The sequence below is a fragment of the Triticum aestivum genome, chromosome 2A (assembly GCF_018294505.1).
Source record: "Triticum aestivum cultivar Chinese Spring chromosome 2A, IWGSC CS RefSeq v2.1, whole genome shotgun sequence".
In the NCBI taxonomy this organism is placed as follows: Eukaryota; Viridiplantae; Streptophyta; class Magnoliopsida; order Poales; family Poaceae; genus Triticum; species Triticum aestivum.
The window spans coordinates 454,964,634-454,982,686 of record NC_057797.1 but is presented as its reverse complement, the minus strand read 5'-3'; the positions used below and the strand labels follow the sequence as shown (position 1 = coordinate 454,982,686).

The following is an 18,053-nucleotide window of genomic DNA, read 5'->3' as shown; positions in this document are numbered from 1 at the left end:
ATAGTTCAGCCTTTACATGCCCAAACAATCCAGTTTGGAAGATAGGGCCGAAGACTGCCTTTATGCTGGTAGCCTCGATGCTTGTTTTAGCTTGGTTCTGGAGCACCGTAAAAGTACTTCGTCCGTAAGGAAATATAAGAGCGTTTAGAGCAACTCTACCAGGGCGATCCAAACGGATACGCGCTTTGTCCGCTTGGACCGGCCAGGCGGATGTGCACATCCGTATTTTAAAATGGGTCGGCTTGACCGTCCAACGAAAAGACCGATCCAAATGTGCTGGCGTGGAAAATAAACAAAAAGGTTGCACGAAATAAACATAATTAAACATAAGTGGCCGGTCAAACTCCGGCCAAAGTCTACTTAGATCTAATTAAACATTAAATAAAACATTAAAAAAGTCTGCGCCCGCCTGCTGCCGCCCCGCACGCTGCCCTAGACGTTGTCGGCCTTGCCCTTGCCCTTGTCGTCGACGCCGTCGTCGTCGGTGAGGTCGATGAAAACCTGAGCAGGGCCAGTCCACCCGAACGCCGCCTGGTACGCTGTCAGGGCGGCGGCATTGCGGCCAGCCGCGCGCGCCCCTCCTCCTCCTCCTCGAGCCGGAGCGCCTCCGCGTCACGTTGGAGCATGACCTCGTAGCGCATCTGGGGGATCAAATTCAACAATTTTTGTCAACTAGCATTTGAACTTGTAAAGCTACTGGTAACAAAGTATATTATAATAAAAATGCTGCGAGGACCATATCATTGTCTAAAATCACAGTTTTTTGTGAACTGGCATGAGTGTACATACAAGACTTGTCCATTTCTCCTATAAAACTGAGGTGGAACTTGTACTACCAGTTTGATCTTTTACTGATAACTTTATACTTCTACAGAATTTACCTAGATTTCAACCAGAGAGTCTCGAGAAGAATGCCCAGATATTTGAGCGTGTTGATGCGATGGCCACAAGGAAAGGATGCACACCATCACAACTTGCCTTGGCTTGGGTTCACCATCAGGGAAGCGATGTTTGCCCCATCCCTGGGACAACAAAAATTGAAAATTTCAACCAAAATGTGGGAGCATTAGCTGTGAAGCTCACACCAGAGGAAATGGCTGAACTCGAGTCTTACGCGGCTGCAGGTGATGTTCAGGGTCCTCCAATGGCTAGTACTTGGAAGGAGTCTGAGACCCCTCCATTGTCATCTTGGAAAGCTGAGTAGACAGTTTCATCTCTTCAACAACTACACTGTTTACTTTTGATGAGAAGGTAAAAGCAGGATAGAGTTGAACCCAGGATTTCGTTTTCCATTTCTGCAGATGCATGTATATGAACTGAGCTGCGATGTGTGTATGTTATGCTTGGTTACCGATTTGCTCCTGCTTAATAAATGTCATTGCTACCAAGGCTTCTGTATTGTATTGACCAACAAAATACAAGTGATGTGTGATATTAATATGTCGGCAGAATGAATAATCCTGTTTAAATTATGTAATGAAACCGTTGGTAGAGTATGTGCAGTGGTGCAGAGACCAACAGTGGTTACCATAGATAGTTCAGCCTTTACATGCCCAAACAATCCAGTTTGGAAGATAGGACCGAAGACTGCCTTTATGCTGGTAGCCTCGATGCTTGTTTTAGCTTGGTTCTGGAGCACTGTAAAAGTACTTCGTCCGTAAGGAAATATAAGAGCGTTTAGAGCAACTCTAACAGGGCGATTCAAACGGATACGCGCTTTGTCCGTTTGGACCGGCCAGGCGGATGTGCACGTCCGTATTTTAAAATGGGTCGGCTTGACTGTCCAACGAGAAGGCCGATCCAAATGTGCTGGCGTGGAAAATAAACAAAAAGGTTGCACGAAATAAACATAATTAAACATAAGTGGCCGGTCAAACTCCGGCCAAAGTCTACTTAGATCTAATTAAACATTAAATAAAACATTAAAAAAGTCTGCGCCCGCACGCTGCCGCCTCGCATGCTGCCGCCCCGCACGCTGCCCTAGACGTTGTCGGTCTTGCCCTTGCCCTTGTCGTCGACGCCGTCGTCGTCGGTGAGGTCGATGAAGACCTGAGCAGGGCCAATCCAGCCGAACGCCGCCTGGTACGCTGTCAGGGCAGCCTCCTCCGGCGTCTGCTGGGGCGGCGGCATTGCGGCCAGCCGCGCGCGCCCCTCCTCCTCCTCCTCGAGCCGGAGCGCCTCCACGTCACGTTGGAGCATGACCTCGTAGCGCATCTGGGGGGATCAAATTCAACAATTTTTGTCAACTAGCATTTGAACTTGTAAAGCTACTGGTAACAAAGTATATTATAATAAAAATGCTGCGAGGACCATATCATTGTCTAAAATCACAGTTTTTTGTGAACTGGCATGAGTGTACATACAAGACTTGTCCATTTCTCCTATAAAATTGAGGTGGAACTTGTACTACCAGTTTGATCTTTTACTGATAACTTTATACTTCTACAGAATTTACCTAGATTTCAACCAGAGAGTCTCGAGAAGAATGCCCAGATATTTGAGCGTGTTGATGCGATGGCCACAAGGAAAGGATGCACACCATCACAACTTGCCTTGGCTTGGGTTCACCATCAGGGAAGCGATGTTTGCCCCATCCCTGGGACAACAAAAATTGAAAACTCCAACCAAAATGTGGGAGCATTAGCTGTGAAGCTCACACCAGAGGAAATGGCTGAACTCGAGTCTTACGCGGCTGCAGGTGATGTTCAGGGTGACAGGTACCCTCCAATGGCTAGTACTTGGAAGGAGTCTGAGACCCCTCCATTGTCATCTTGGAAAGCTGAGTAGACAGTTTCATCTCTTCAACAACTACACTGTTTACTTTTGATGAGAAGGTAAAAGCAGGATAGAGTTGAACCCAGGATTTCGTTTTCCATTTCTGCAGATGCATGTATATGAACTGAGCTGCGATGTGTGTATGTTATGCTTGGTTACCGATTTGCTCCTGCTTAATAAATGTCATTGCTATCAAGGCTTCTGTATTGTATTGACCAACAAAATACAAGTGATGTGTGATATTAATATGTCGGCAGAATGAATAATCCTGTTTAAATTATGTAATGAAACCGTTGGTAGAGTATGTGCAGTGGTGCAGAGACCAACAGTGGTTACCATAGATAGTTCAGCCTTTACATGCCCAAACAATCCAGTTTGGAAGATAGGACCGAAGACTGCCTTTATGCTGGTAGCCTCGATGCTTGTTTTAGCTTGGTTCTGGAGCACCGTAAAAGTACTTCGTCCGTAAGGAAATATAAAAGCGTTTAGAGCAACTCTAACAAGGCGATCCAAACGGATACGCGCTTTGTCTGTTTGGACCGGCCAGGCGAATGTGCACGTCCGTATTTTAAAATGGGTCGGCTTGACCGTCCAACGAGAAGGCCGATCTAAATGCGCTGGCGTGAAAAATAAACAAAAAGGTTACACGAAATAAATATAATTAAACATAAGTGGCCGGTCAAACTCCGGCCAAAGTCTACTTAGATCTAATTAAACATTAAATAAAACATTAAAAAAGTCTGCACCCGCACGCTGCCGCCCCGCACGCTGCCCTAGACGTTGTCGGCCTTGCCCTTGCCCTTGTCGTCGACGCCGTTGTCGTCGGTGAGGTCGATGAAGACCTGAGCAGGGCCAGTCCACCCGAACGCCGCCTGGTACGCTGTCAGGGCAGCCTCCTCCGGCGTCTGCTGGGGCGGCGGCATTGCGGCCAGCCGCGCGCGCCCCTCCTCCTCCTCCTCGAGCCGGAGCGCCTCCGCGTCACGTTGGAGCATGACCTCGTAGCGCATCTGTTCCTCGCCGTCGGCCTGCTCCTGGCAGAGCCGGTGCTCCTTCCAGCGCCGCCTCCTGCTCCGGCGTCGCGGCGAAGTGGACAGGAGGCGCGCTCACCCACTCGTGGTACCGGCCCGTCCATGAGCAGGCCTCCTCTGGCCAAGTGGGTGGAGGCGGGAGCGCTTCCGCGTCGGCTCCGGCTTGGGCAGCGACGGTGGCGGTGGCGGCACGAAGAGCGGGGTGTGGACGGAGTCCCCCACCGCCGACAGGGCAAGAGCTTGCTCCAGCCCATCCCAGTGCGCGTCCTCCTCGAGGCGGCTAGCCTCCAGCGCATGTGCAGGGCCTCCTCGAGGGCGGCTTGGTACTCCGCCTCCGCCTCCATGTTCTTCGGCTCTACCTGCGGGGGCGGCGACGGGAACGGCGGTGGGACCCGAGCGATGTTGTTCCTCGTGTTCGAGGGCGAACCACGCCTCTCAGTTGGGAGAGTCGGCGGCGTACTCTGGCAGCCGACGCTGCTCCAGCGTGAGCTGCGCGCGGCGCCTACGCACCTCGTCGTCGTGCGCCCGCTGGCTCCGCGGAACCGCCAGCATCGGGATCCGTTGCGGATCCAGATGCCAATGGTGCGGAAGCGTGACATCGGGGTACGGCAGCGACTGCCCGTACTCCCAGTGCGACCACGCTTGGTGCACCAGGATGTGCATGCGTCGGCGACCAGGACGGAAACGCAGCGCCGCTGGAGGAGGAGGGGGAGGGGGAGCACGGGAGGATGAGGCGCCGGGGATGCCCTTGCCCTTGCCATTGCTGCTGCCGAAGAGGCCCATGGGCGCGCTAGGGTTTGCGGTCGCCGGCGAGGAAGCATGGGGGGGGGGGCAGATGTGGACGGGAGAAGTGGATAAGGCTGGCCCCCGCCGCACGCGTGGTTAAAAAAGGACGCTTCCACTGGCTGACGCGTGGGCCCGCTGTCGGTGTGTCATAAATAAGACGACTGGTGGCAGTTGGGTGGCCTACAGGTGGGGACGCGGCAGACGGTGAGGAGACGCGCGGCGCGTCTGCTTCGCGTCCGCGCCGACGCATTCCAGGCGCAATTTTGGGCTGGAAATGGGTCGGCGCAGACGCCAGGTGGACTCGATTTAAGTTTGGGTCGGCGCATTGGGCTTTCAATTTTGTCCGCTCCGACCCGCGGACACGGGCGGATGAAATTGATCGCCCCATTGAAGTTGCTCTTAGATCACTACTTATATTTTTTTTTACGGAGAGAGTACTTCTTGTTTACGTTTATCATCTTGACCGGAGAATCACCCTGGATGTGTTTGATTGCGTGCATCAACCCCTCACCCCCTCCCTCGACCACTTCTAGTGTGGTGGCAACGTATTATGCAACCTCTCTCCATCAACAGCGGCGATGGCGACTCTATTCTCTTCTTCGGTGAAGGCGGTGTCAATAAATAAATGCAGCCAAAAACACTAGGATGCTTGATCGGTCTCGGTTGTTTAGGACTTGTGGACTTGTGGAGTAGATGGGTAGGCGCGCTTTGCCGCGCCGGACTTTTGCTATTCCCAGTCAAGCTGTTATTTTTTACCACGACTTAACGTAATTTTTGTGGCCATGAATATGAATTTGTAGGACGATTTCGTCCCCGAAGAATAAACAACTAGGATTTGTACGACGAAGGACGTGCCACGAGAACCTGCAAAAGAAAAAGAAGAGAGAGGACGTGGCACGTGATGAGGTCTACTTCATTCTGTAGCAAGACGCCCCGTTTACATATGGGATGACGCTACCCTGTTGGGAACGGCTCCCTTCTGAACGGAAACTCCACGCTCGTCAACTCACGTGACATATGGGGTGACGCTACCCTTCCCGCCAGCCTCACATGGCACTGACACTACATAAAGGTACGAGGCTACGAGCTCCTCCACGACAATCCACACCAACACCAAACCACGGTGGCCGCCGATCGACCCGGCCACGCCTGAGAGCAGCATCTTGCCGGAGACATGGCATCCGCTCCTGCGGCGGTTCCCCGCGTGAAGCTGGGCTCCCAGGGAATGGAGGTCTCGGCGCAGGGCCTCGGCTGCATGGGCATGTCCGCCTTCTACGGCGCGCCCAAGCCCGAGCCCGACATGGTCGCGCTCATCCGTCACGCCGTCGCCGCCGGAGTCACCTTCCTCGACACCTCCGACATGTACGGGCCGCACACCAACGAGATGCTGCTCGGCAAGGTTGGTCCTAGATTCCTAGAAGCTAGACTAATTAGTCGGACTCTGAACGGACGTGCACTCAAGGTGTTCGATGTAATGCTCCTCGCAGGCGTTGCAAGGCGACATGAGGGAGAAGGTGGATCTGGCCACCAAGTTCGGCATCTCGTTCGCAGACAACAAGTGGAACATCCGGGGGGATCCGACGTACATGCGCGCGGCTTGCGAGGGCAGCCTCAAGCGGCTGGCCGTCGACTGTATTGATCTCTACTACCAGCACCGCATCGACAAAAATGTGCCCATCGAGGTCACGGTGAGTGTCACACCCCCACTTATCTATTTTGTTAGCTACAACGAAAAGGTGATGCTGGACCCAGGTCCACATACTAGCTAAACAATTACTCCTTCTGTTCATAAATATAAGTCTTTTTAGAGATTTCAATATGAACTACGTACGGAGCAAAATGGATGAATCTACACTCTAAAATACGTCTATATACATTTGTATGTGGTCCATATTGAAATCTCTAAAAAAATACTTATATTTAGAAGGAGGGAGTAGTTTTTTTCCTTTTCCCGAAAAGAAGGATAAACCCCGGCCTCACAAGTCTGTTGAATGGTTAACAAAATATGCACTAATTCAGAAACAACTCACATGAGTGATCACCTGTCTCCTCTCATTTTTAAGATCAGCAAACTCAAAATGTTTAGCTGAAAGACAGGATTAAAAAGGGCAACCTGGTGCATGTAGCTCCCGCTTGCGCAGGGTCCAGGGAAGGGTCCGACCACTTTGGGTCTATAGTACGCAGCCTTTCCCTACATTTCTGTAAGAGGCTGTTTCCAGGACTTGAACCCTGGATTAAACTTTCCCCAAAGTTCATCTCACTGATGATCTAATCTTACTTTTCTTTTCAAAGAATAAGTTTGCTGATCTTTAAAAGTTCAAAATAGTACTACACTCCATCATTTCTTTTGAGTATCCAAACCTAAATTCCAAATGCCACATCGACTGAACTTCACCCAAACGATTCATAATAATTAATAAAAAATAATAGGACAGAAACGTGGTTAAATGCTGCTATTCTCATGACATTTCTTTCTTTTTTAGTCACAAGAATTTGATCTATCCACTGTAAGTAATGATACCTTTAGCAGCCGTGAACTTGCACCATTTTAGACATGTACATTTGAACGTGGACGTGAACTATCCCTTTTTATGTTACTGTCATATACAACGTGAGCTTGCTAGATTGGCGGAATATTGAGAACCCCAGTTGCACAATTTGAGACATGTTTTTTATTTTACATCTTAAATCTGAGTTTCCACCTTGCTAGATTGGCGAACTCAAGAAGCTAGTCGAAGAAGGAAAGATAAAATACATCGGACTATCTGAAGCATCTGCATCAACAATCAGAAGGGCTCATGCTGTCCATCCTATTACTGCAGTTCAGCTGGAGTGGTCATTATGGTCTAGAGATGTGGAAGAAGACATAATTCCAACTTGCAGGTAATGAACAAAAATTGCTATCTTCTGCTTGTTGAAATCAGGGACTACATGGTCTAAATTTATTTTGTTGTGTCAATTCAAGAGAACTTGGAATCGGAATCGTACCTTACAGCCCACTTGGTAGAGGATTTTTCTCTGGTGGAGCAAAACTGATCGACTCGCTATCAGATCAGGACTACCGCAAGGTGAATTCCAACGACTGCTATGTAGACTTTGCTATTTTTGGTGCAGGTTAATCCTGCTTTTTAAGTTAGCTTCTAACTCTTCATCAATCAAACATATTTGTGTTTATGCTTGATGGATTTTTTTCTTTGCATTGATCATACACATACCTTTTCTTAATTTAAACGCTTTTTCAGTTTCTTGTCACAAAAGGGGAATGGGACTTCCACGGCCAGTTGTCCATTTCACTGAAAACTTCATGCTTTTGCAGCATATGCCCAGATTCCAGCCAGAAAATCTTGAGAAGAATACCCTGATATTTGACCGTGTTAACGCAATGGCAACAAGAAAAGGGTGCACACCATCACAACTTGCATTAGCCTGGGTTCATCATCAGGGGAGCGATGTTTGTCCCATACCTGGCACAACAAAAATCGAGAATTTCAACCAGAATGTGGGAGCACTATTTGTGAGGCTCACACCAGAGGAGATGGCTGAACTCGAGTCCTATGCCACTGCCGGTGATGTCCAGGGTGAGCGGTACTCTGAAATGGCGAGTACTTGGAAGTATTCTGAGACCCCTCCATTGTCATCCTTGAAAGCTGCGTAGCCATTTTTCTTCAGTGGGACTACAGGAGTTCATGATTCCAAACAGGCACAGGAGGGTAATCATAGTTGTGTTTTTGGAGTATTGACCAGAGTTGGACTCCCATTGTTGCGAATGCCGGTATGTAAAATAAGCTGTGGTATGTATGTGTGTATGCTTCGTTGTTGGTATACAACTAGTGTGTTGAATAAGCTTGTGTGCTGTAGTGCTACATAAAGGTGTGGTAAAAATACATGTTGACAAAAAGAATAATCATGTACAAATTGTCCCTTGGGTTATATTTTTGTGAAAGCATATGGACACAGTGCTTGTAGGGGAATTTTATTGTGTATTTTTGTACCTAAAGTCGTGCACCATACCTTGGAGCCACTTGTGGCCACCCGCCATGAAAGACGAGTGTTTCGGTGAAAGTGTAGATCGATTGATCTTCTTTGAATCCTCGAGATTTGTGAGTGTTTGGGTGGAGGAATCAATGGAGGATGAGCTTTTTCGAGTTCAGACAAGGGCGGGCAACTCAAGGTGGAAGGATTAGGTTGGAGGTGGAAGGAGTGGCTTTTATATCCCCTCTCAAATCTTACAATTATTGGGCCACTCGGTGTACCCCGGAGTTTGGGGGAAGCATTGGAGATCCGGGCTCCCCTGAGATCCAGGCCATGAGACCCCGGAGATCCATCCCATCAAGAGGGCGAGCCAACAGATATCACAGATATCCAGGGTCTCACACCCCGGAGGTCTAGCACATCCAGTGGAGATGCCATGGATACCTCAAAGATCCCGGAGTTTCCAGAGAGGGAGCCATAGGAACCCCGGAGATCCAGGGCACGGAACAGCGGACATCCGAGGCATGGGACCCCGAAGAGATCCGTTTCTCCAGAGAGGAAACCATTGGACCCTGGAGATCCAGGGGCACTAGAAGGATGTGTATTTGATGAAACTTAGTGGCAATGATGAATTTGATGTGTAGTTGGATGTTTGAGTGAGTGTATGAATTGAAGTGAACTTGTTATGATCTCCTAACTAGAAACATTATCTCAGCCCCTCTTAATGATGCGGCTTTTCTATTGACTCAAAAAGATAAACCGAAACAAACCTCCGATTTTTTGTAATCTAGCCAACAACTTTTCCCTCTTTGGATTGGAGCCTGCCTTTCTTCCATCCTTTATCAGTGTAGAGGAATTAACATCTGATAATTACTTCAGGAAGGTATTAGTCCCTCTAATCATACATCATCATCATAACTAAAACATGATTAAGAAACACGACACACTTTCACAAGGGCACATCTCCTCTAACAGAAACACCGCATGCAGAGGCAAGAGCCCTCCAATGGTAGAATGAATGTGTGCCGTCCCCAGCACCCCACCACCAAACGGTACCCACCGACCATTGTAACCCTTCCCTAAATTACCGCCCCTCGGTCCAGAGGCTTCCCAGGGCGTCTAAAGGACATGTACTGAGCAAAAGCCCCTGCAGATGGCACACCGCACACAAGGTGGACCAGTGGAAGACCACCTCTCCCTTTCACCGAAAAAGGTGACCCACATGTTGATCTCCCACTTACCACAGGGGCTCATCAGGGAAGAAATAGCCTAGGCATCGTGACACAATAATTCACGCGAACCATCCCACTGACCATCATGGTCCCACCATACAATTGATGCCCTCAATCAACTCCCAGGGCTCCAACGCTATGGAGCATCGTATATTTAGAGCATCTCCAATAGTTGCCCTATTTTTGGGCGCGAAAACATGGTGTTGTAAAAAAAAATTGGGTGTGAGACAGTTTTTTGACACGAGGAAGCTCCATATCCAACATGTGTCCTATAATAGGGCACCCAGATAAACAAAACCATTTTTTTGAACAAACATTTGAACTACTTTGACCATATTTCATATTTCAAACATAGTTCGACCGAAGTTTATGAAGGAAATATGCCCTAGAGGCAATAATAAAGTTGTTATTTATATTTCCTTATATCATGATAAATGTTTATTATTCATGCTAGAATTGTATTAACCGAAAACTTAGTACATGTGTGAATACATAGACAAAACAGAGTGTCCCTAGTATGCCTCTACTTGACTAGCTCGTTAATCAAAGATGATTAAGTTTCCTGACCATAGACATGTGTTGTCATTTGATGAACGAGATCACATCATTAGAGAATGATGTGATGGACAAGACCCATCTATTAGCTTAGAATAAATGATCATTTAGTTTTATCGCTATTGCTTTCATCATGACTTATACATGTTCCTCTGAATATGAGATTATGCAACTCTCGAATACCAGAGGAACACCTTGTGTGCCATCAAACGCCACAACATAACTGGGTGATTATAAAGATGCTCTACAGCTGTCTCTGGTGGTGTTTGTTGAGTTGGCATAGGTTGAGATTAGGATTTGTCACTCTGATTGTCGGAGAGGTATCTCTGGGCCCTCTCGGTAATGCACATCACTATGATCCTTGCAAGCAATGTGACTAATGAGCTAGTCACGGGATGATGCATTACGGAACGAGTAAAGAGACTTGCCGGTAACGAGATTGAACTAGGTATTGAGATACCGACGATCGAATCTCGGGCAAGTAACATACCGATGACAAAGGGAACAACGTATGTTGTTATGCGGTTTGACCGATAAAGATCTTCGTAGAATATGTAGGAACCAATATGAGCATCCAGGTTCCACTATTGGTTATTGACCGGAAGTTAGTCTCGGTCATGTCTACATAGTTCTCGAACCCGTAGGGTCCGCACGCTTAACGTTCGATGACGATCGGTATTATGAGTTTATGTGTTTTGATGTATCGAAGGTAGTTCGGAGTCCCGGATGTGATCAAGGACATGACGAGGAGTCTCAAAATGGTCGAGACATAAAGATCGATATATTGGAAGGCTATGTTTGGACATCGGAATGGTGCCGGATGAGTTCGGGCATTTTCTGGAGTACCGGGAGGTTACCGGAACCCCCCGGAGAGTCAATGGGCCTTATTGGGCCTTAGTGGGAGAGAGGAGGAGGCGGCCAAGGTGGAGGGCGCGCCCCCAAGCCCAATCCGAATTGGGTGGGGGCCGGCCCCCCTTTTCCTTCCCTCTCTCCCCCTCTTCCTTCTTCTCCTACACCTACTAGGAAGGGGAGAAACCTACTCCTACTGGGAGTAGGACTCTGATACGTCTCCAACGTATCTATAATTTTTGATAGTTCTATGCTATTATATTATCTATTTTGGATGTTTAATGGGCTTTATTATGCACTTTTATATTATTTTTGGGACTAACCTATTAACCGAAGGCCCAATGCAAATTGCTGTTTTTTTTGCCTATTTCAGTGTTTCGCAGAAAAGGAATACCAAACGGAATCCAAACGGAATAAAACCTTCGCGAGGATCATTTTTGGAACAAACGTGATCCAGGAGACTTGGAGTGGACGTCAAGGAAGCAGCGAGGCGGCCACGAGGTAGAAGGGTGCGCCCAGGGGGGCCAGGTGCGCCCCCACCCTCGTGGGCCCCTCGCAGCTCCACCGACCTACTTCTTTCACCTATATATACTCATATACCCTGAAAACATCTAGGAGCACCACGAAACCCTATTTCCACCGCCGCAACCTTCTGTACCCATGAGATCCCATCTTGGGGCCTTTTTCGGCACTCCGCCGTAGGGGGAATCGATCACAGAGGGCTTCTACATCAACATCCTAGCCTCTCCGATGATGTGTGAGTAGTTTACCACAGACCTTCGGGTCCATAGTTATTAGCTAGATGGCTTCTTCTCTCTCTTTGGATCTCAATACAAAGTTCTCCTCGATTCTCTTGGAGATCTATTTGATGTAATTCTTTTTGCGGTGTGTTTGTCGAGATCCGATGAATTGTGGGTTTATGATCAAGATTATCTATGAACAATATTTGGTTCTTCTCGGAATTATTTTATGCATGATTTAAATATCTTTGCAAGTCTCTTTGAATTATCAGTTTGGTTTGGCCTACTAGATTGATCTTTCTTGCAATGGGAGAAGTGCTTAGCTTTGGGTCAATCTTGCGGTGTCCTTTCCCAGTGACAGCAGGGGTAGCAAGGCACGTATTGTATTGTTGCCATCGAGGATAAAAATATGGGGTTTATATCATATTGCTTGAGTTTATCCCTCTACATCATGTCATCTTGCCTAATGCGTTACTCTGTTCTTATGAACTTAATACTCTAGATGCATGTTGGATAGCGGTCGATGTGTGGAGTAATAGTAGTAGATGCAGAATTGTTTCAGTCTACTTGTCACGGACGTGATGCCTATATACATGATCATGCCTAGATATTCTCATAACTATGCGATTTTCTATCAATTGCTCGACAGTAATTTGTTCACCCACCGTAGATTATGCTATCTTGAGAGAAGCCACTAGTGAAACCTATGGCCCCTGGGTCTATTCTCCATTATATTATTTTCCCGTCAACTAGTTATTTCTGTCGCCGTTTATTTTGCAATCTTTACTTTTCTATTTATACAACAAAAATACCAAAAATATTTATCTTATTATCTTTATCAGATCTCACTTTTGCAAGTGGTCGTGAAGGGACTGACAACCCCTTTATCGCGTTGGTTGCAAGGTTCTTGATTGTTTGTGCAGGTACGAGGGACTTGCGTGTAGTCTCCTACTGGATTGATACCTTGGTTCTCAAAAACTGAGGGAAATACTTACTCTACTTTGCTGCATCACCCTTTCCTCTTCAAGGGAAAGCCAACGCATGCTCAAGAGGTAGCAGACTCACCCCTTGGGCGCGCCCTATGAGGGCCGGCCCTCCCCTCCTCCACTCCTTTATATACGGGGGAGGGGGCACCCCATATACACACAAGTTGATTGTTTAGCCGTGTGCGGTGCCCCCCTCCATAGATTTCCACCTCAGTCATATCGTTGTAGTGCTTAGGCGAAGCCCTGCGTTGGTCTTCATCATCACCGTCATCACGCCGTCGTGCTGACGAAACTCTCCCTCAGCCTCAACTTGATCAAGAGTACGAGGGACGTCATCGAGATGAACGTGTGCAGATCGCGGAGGTGACGTGTGTTCGGTTGGATCGCGAAGACGTTCGACTACATCAACCGTGTTTCATAACGCTTCCACTTTCGGTCTATGAGGGTACGTAGACATACTCTTCCCCTCTCGTTGCTATGCATCTCCTAGATAGATCTTGCGTGATCGTAGGATTTTTTTTTGAAATACTGCGTTCCCTAACAGTGATATCAGAGCTAGGTCTATGCGTAGATGTTATATGCACGAGTAGAACTCAAAGGAGTTGTGGGCGTGAGTATATACATATTTGTTGCCGTCACTAGTTGATTCTTGATTCAGCGGTATTGTTGGATGAAGCGGCTTAGACCGACATACGCGTACGCTTACGCGAGACTGGTGAAGGAAATATGCCCTAGAGGCAATAATAAAGTTATTATTTATTTCCTTATATCATGATAAATGTTTATTATTCATGCTAGAATTGTATTAGCCGGACATAATACATGTGTGAATACATAGACAAACAGAGTGTCACTAGTATGCCTCTACTTGACTAGCTCATTGATCAAAGATGGTTATGTTTCCTAACCATAGACATGAGTTGTCATTTGATTAACGGGATCACATCATTAGGAGAATGATGTGATTGACTTGACCCATTCCGTTAGCTTAGCACTTGATCGTTTAGTTTGTTGCTATTGCTTTCTTCATGACTTATACATGTTCCTATGACTATGAGATTATGCAACTCCCGTTTACCGGAGGAACACTTTGTGTGCCACCAAACGTCACAACGTAACTGGGTGATTATAAAGGTGCTCTACAGGTGTCTCCGAAGGTACTTGTTGGGTTGGCGTATTTCGAGATTAGGATTTGTCACTCTGATTGTCGGAGAGGTATCTCTGGGCCCTCTCGGTAATGCACATCACTTAAGCCTTGCAAGCATTGCAACTAATGAGTTAGTTGCGGGATGATGTATTACGGAACGAGTAAAGAGACTTGTCGGTAACGAGATTGAACTAGGTATTGAGATACCGACGATCGAATCTCAGGCAAGTAACATACCGATAACAAAGGGAACAACGTATGTTGTTATGTAGTCTGACCGATAGAGATCTTCGTAGAATATGTGGGAGCCAATATGAGCATCCAGGTTCCGCTATCGGTTATTGACCGGAGACGTGTCTCGGTCATGTCTACATAGTTCTCGAACCCGTAGGGTCCGAATGCTTAACGTTTCGATGACGGTTATATTATGAGTTTATGAGTTTTGATGTACCGAAGGTTGTTCGGAGTCCCGGATGTGATCACGGACATGACGAGGGAGTCTCGAAATGGTCGAGACATGAAGATTGATATATTGGACGACTATATTCGGACACCGGAATGGTTCCGGGGGTTATCAGATATATACCGGAGTACCGGGGGGGGGGTTACCGGAACCCTCCCGGGGGGTTATTGGGCCTCATGGGCCCAAAGTGGTGGGAGAGGAGAGGCAGCAGGAGGTGGCGCGCGGCCCCCCTTGCCCTAATCCGAATTGGGGAAGGAAAGGGTGCGCGGCCCCCCTTCTCCTTCCTTCTCTCCACCTCCTCCTTCCCCCTTCTCCTAGTTGGAATAGGAAAGGGGGGCAAAACCTACTTGGAGTAGGATTGCCCCCCCTTGGGCGTGCCTCCTCCTCTTGGCCGCCCCCTACTCCTCCCCCCTTTATATACGGAGGAGGGGGGCACCCCATAGACACAACAATTGATCTGTTTGATCTTTTAGCCGTGTGCGGTGCCCCCCTCCACCATAGTCCACCTCGATAATACTGTAGCGGTGCTTAGGCGAAGCCGTGCGTCGGTAGAACATCAACATCGTCACCACGCCGTCGTGCTGACGAAACTCTCCCTCAACACTCGGCTAGATCGGAGTTCGAGGGACGTCATCGGGCTGAACGTGTGCTGAACTCGGAGGTGCCGTGCGTTCGGTACTTGATCGGTCGGATCGTGAAGACGTACGACTACATCAACCGCGTTGTGCTAACGCTTCCGCTTTCGGTCTACGAGGGTACGTGGACAACACTCTCCCCTCTCATTGTTGTGCATCACCATGATTTTGCGTGTGCGTAGGATTTTTTTTGAAATTACTACGTTCCCCAACAGTGGCATTCGAGCCAGGTTTTATGCGTTGATGTAAAATGCACGAGTAGAACACAAGTGAGTTGTGGGCGATATAAGTCATACTGCTTACCAGCATGTCACACTTTGGTTCGACGGTATTGTTGGATGAAGTGGCCCGGACCGACATTATGCGTACACTTACGCGAGACTGGTTTTACCGTCGTGCTATGCACACATGTGACTAGCGGGTGTCAGTTTCTCCAACTTTAGTTGAACCGAGTGTGGCTACGCCCGGTCCTTGAGAAGGTTAAAAAAACACTAACTTGACAAACTATCATTGTGGTTTTGATGCGTAGGTAAGAACGGTTCTTGCTCAGCCCGTAGCAGCCACGTAAAACTTGCAACAACAAAGTAGAGGACGTCTAACTTGCTTTTGTAGGGCATGTTGTGATGTGATATGGTCAAGACATGATGAGATATAAGTTGTTGTATAAGATAATCATGTTTTGTTGAAGTTATCGGCAACTGGCAGAAGCCTTATGGTTGTCTCTTTATTGCATAAATAATTACTTTACTTTATCGCTATGCGATGGCAATAGTTGCAAGAGCAATAGTTGGCGAGATGACCATGTGACGACACATTGATATAGATCAAGATGATGGAGATCATGGTGTCATGCCGGTGATGATGGAAATCATGACGATGCTTTGGAGATGGAGATCAAAGGCACAAGATGATGATGGCCATATCATGTCACATATATTTTGATTGCATGTGATGTATATCTTTTATACATCTTATTTTGCTTAGTTAGACGGTGGCTTTATAAGATGATCTCTCACTAAATTTCAAGATAAAAGTGTTCTCCCTGAGTATGCACTGTTGCCAAAGTTCGTCGTGCCCAGACACCACGTGATGATCGGGTGTGATAAGCTCTACGTCCATCTACAACGGGTGCAAGCCAGTTTTTGCACACGCTGAATACTCAGGTTAAACTTGACGAGCCTAGCATATGCAGATATGGCCTCGGAACATTGAGACCGAAAGGTTGAGCATGAATCATATAGTAGATATGATCAACATAGTGATGTTCACCATTGAAACTACTCCATCTCACGTGATGATCAGACATGGTTTAGTTGATATGGATCACGTGATCACTTAGAGGATTAGAGGGATGTCTATCTAAGTGGGAGTTCTTAAGTAATATGATTAATTGAACTTAAATTTATCATGAACTTAGTCCTGGTAGTATTAGCATATCTATGTTGTAGATCAATAGCTCGCGTTTAGCTCCCTTGTTTTATTTTTGATATGTTCCTAGAGAAAACTAAGTTGAAATATGTTAGTAGCAATGATGCGGATTGGATCCGTGATCTGAGGTTTATCCTCATTGCTGCACAGAAGAATTATGTCCTTGATGCACCACTAGGTGACAAACCTATTGCAGGAGCAGATGCAGATGTTATGAACATTTGGCTAGCTCAATATAATGACTACTTGATAGTTTAGTGCGCCGTGCTTAACGGCTTAGAATCGGGACTTCAAAGACGTTTTGAATGTCATGGACCATATGAGATGTTTCAGGAGTTGAAGATAATATTTCAAGCAAATACCCGAGTTGAGAGATATGAAGTCTTCAACAAGTTCTATAGCTAAAAGATGGAGGAGAATAGCTCAAGCAGTGAGCATGTGCTCAGATTGTCTGGGTACTACAATCGCTTGAATCAAGTGGGAGTTAATCTTCCAGATAAGATAGTGATTGACAGAATTCTCTAGTCACCATCACTAAGTTAGTAGAACTTCGTGATGAACTATAATATGCAAGGCATAACTAAAACGATTCCCAAGCTCTTCGTGATGCTGAAATCGACGAAGGTAGAAATCAAGAAAAACATCAAGAGTTGATGCTTGACAAGACCACTAGTTTCAAGAAAAGGGCAAAGGGAAGGAGGGGAACTTCAAGAAGAACAGCAAGTAAGTTGCTGCTCAAGTGAAGAAGCCCAAGTCTGGTCCTAAGCCTGAGACTAAGTGCTTCTACTACAAAGGGACTGGTCACTGGAAGCGGAACTACCCCAAGTAATTGGCGGATAAGAAGGATGGCAAACTAAACATAGGTATATTTGATATACATGTTATTGATGTGTACTTTACTAGTGTTTATAGCAACCCTCAATATTTGATACTAGTTCAGTTGCTAAGAATAGTAACTTGAAACGGGAGTTGCAGAATGAACAGAGACTAGTTAAGGGTGAAGTGACGATGTGTATTGGAAATGGTTCCAAGATTGATATGATCATCATCGCACACTCCCTATACTTTCGGGATTAGTGTTAAACCTAAAATAAAAGTTATTCAGTGTTTGCGTTGAGCATAAATATGATTGGACCATGTTTATTGCAATACGGTTATTCATGTAAGTTAGAGAATAATTATTGTCCTGTTTACATGAATGAAACCTTCAATGGTCATACACCCAATGAAAATGGTTTGTTGGATCTCGATCGTGGTGATACACATTTTCATAATATTGAAGCCAAAAGATGCAAAGTTAATAATAATAGTGCAACTTATTTGTGGCACTGCCGTTTAGGTCATATTGGTGTAAAGCGCATGAAGAAAATCCATGTTGATGGGCTTTTGGAATCACTTGATTATGAATCAGTTGATGCTTGCGAACCATGCCTCATGGGCAAGATGACTAAGACTCC

At 46.7% G+C, this 18,053-nt stretch overlaps 1 protein-coding gene and 1 long non-coding RNA gene across 2 annotated transcripts; both read left to right on the top strand.

Moving 5' to 3' along the window:
* Positions 1-59: 59 nt before the first annotated feature.
* LOC123188975 (uncharacterized) lies at positions 60-3,115 on the top strand. Its single transcript, XR_006495470.1, has 2 exons — positions 60-1,124; positions 2,699-3,115. It is a non-coding gene; the product is annotated as an uncharacterized lncRNA (long non-coding RNA).
* Positions 3,116-5,653: 2,538 nt separating this feature from the next.
* LOC123188973 (probable aldo-keto reductase 2) lies at positions 5,654-8,535 on the top strand. Its single transcript, XM_044601272.1, has 5 exons — positions 5,654-5,988; positions 6,077-6,277; positions 7,300-7,472; positions 7,555-7,657; positions 7,906-8,535. Exons 1-5 carry the CDS (start codon positions 5,764-5,766, stop codon positions 8,242-8,244), a joined length of 1,041 nt encoding a protein of 346 aa, XP_044457207.1. The 5' UTR covers positions 5,654-5,763; the 3' UTR covers positions 8,245-8,535.
* The last annotated feature ends 9,518 nt before the right edge of the window (positions 8,536-18,053 follow it).

What these genes read in the sequence shown, in the direction of transcription:
- LOC123188973 (XM_044601272.1), top strand. Translation starts at nt 5,764, where the DNA reads ATGGCATCCGCTCCTGCGGCGGTTCCCCGCGTGAAGCTGGGCTCCCAG. An exon ending in ACGAGATGCTGCTCGGCAAG is followed by an intron (nt 5,989 to 6,076) that starts GTTGGTCCTAGA and finishes TGCTCCTCGCAG; the next exon opens with GCGTTGCAAGGCGACATGAG. An exon ending in CAGATCAGGACTACCGCAAG is followed by an intron (nt 7,658 to 7,905) that starts GTGAATTCCAAC and finishes ATGCTTTTGCAG; the next exon opens with CATATGCCCAGATTCCAGCC.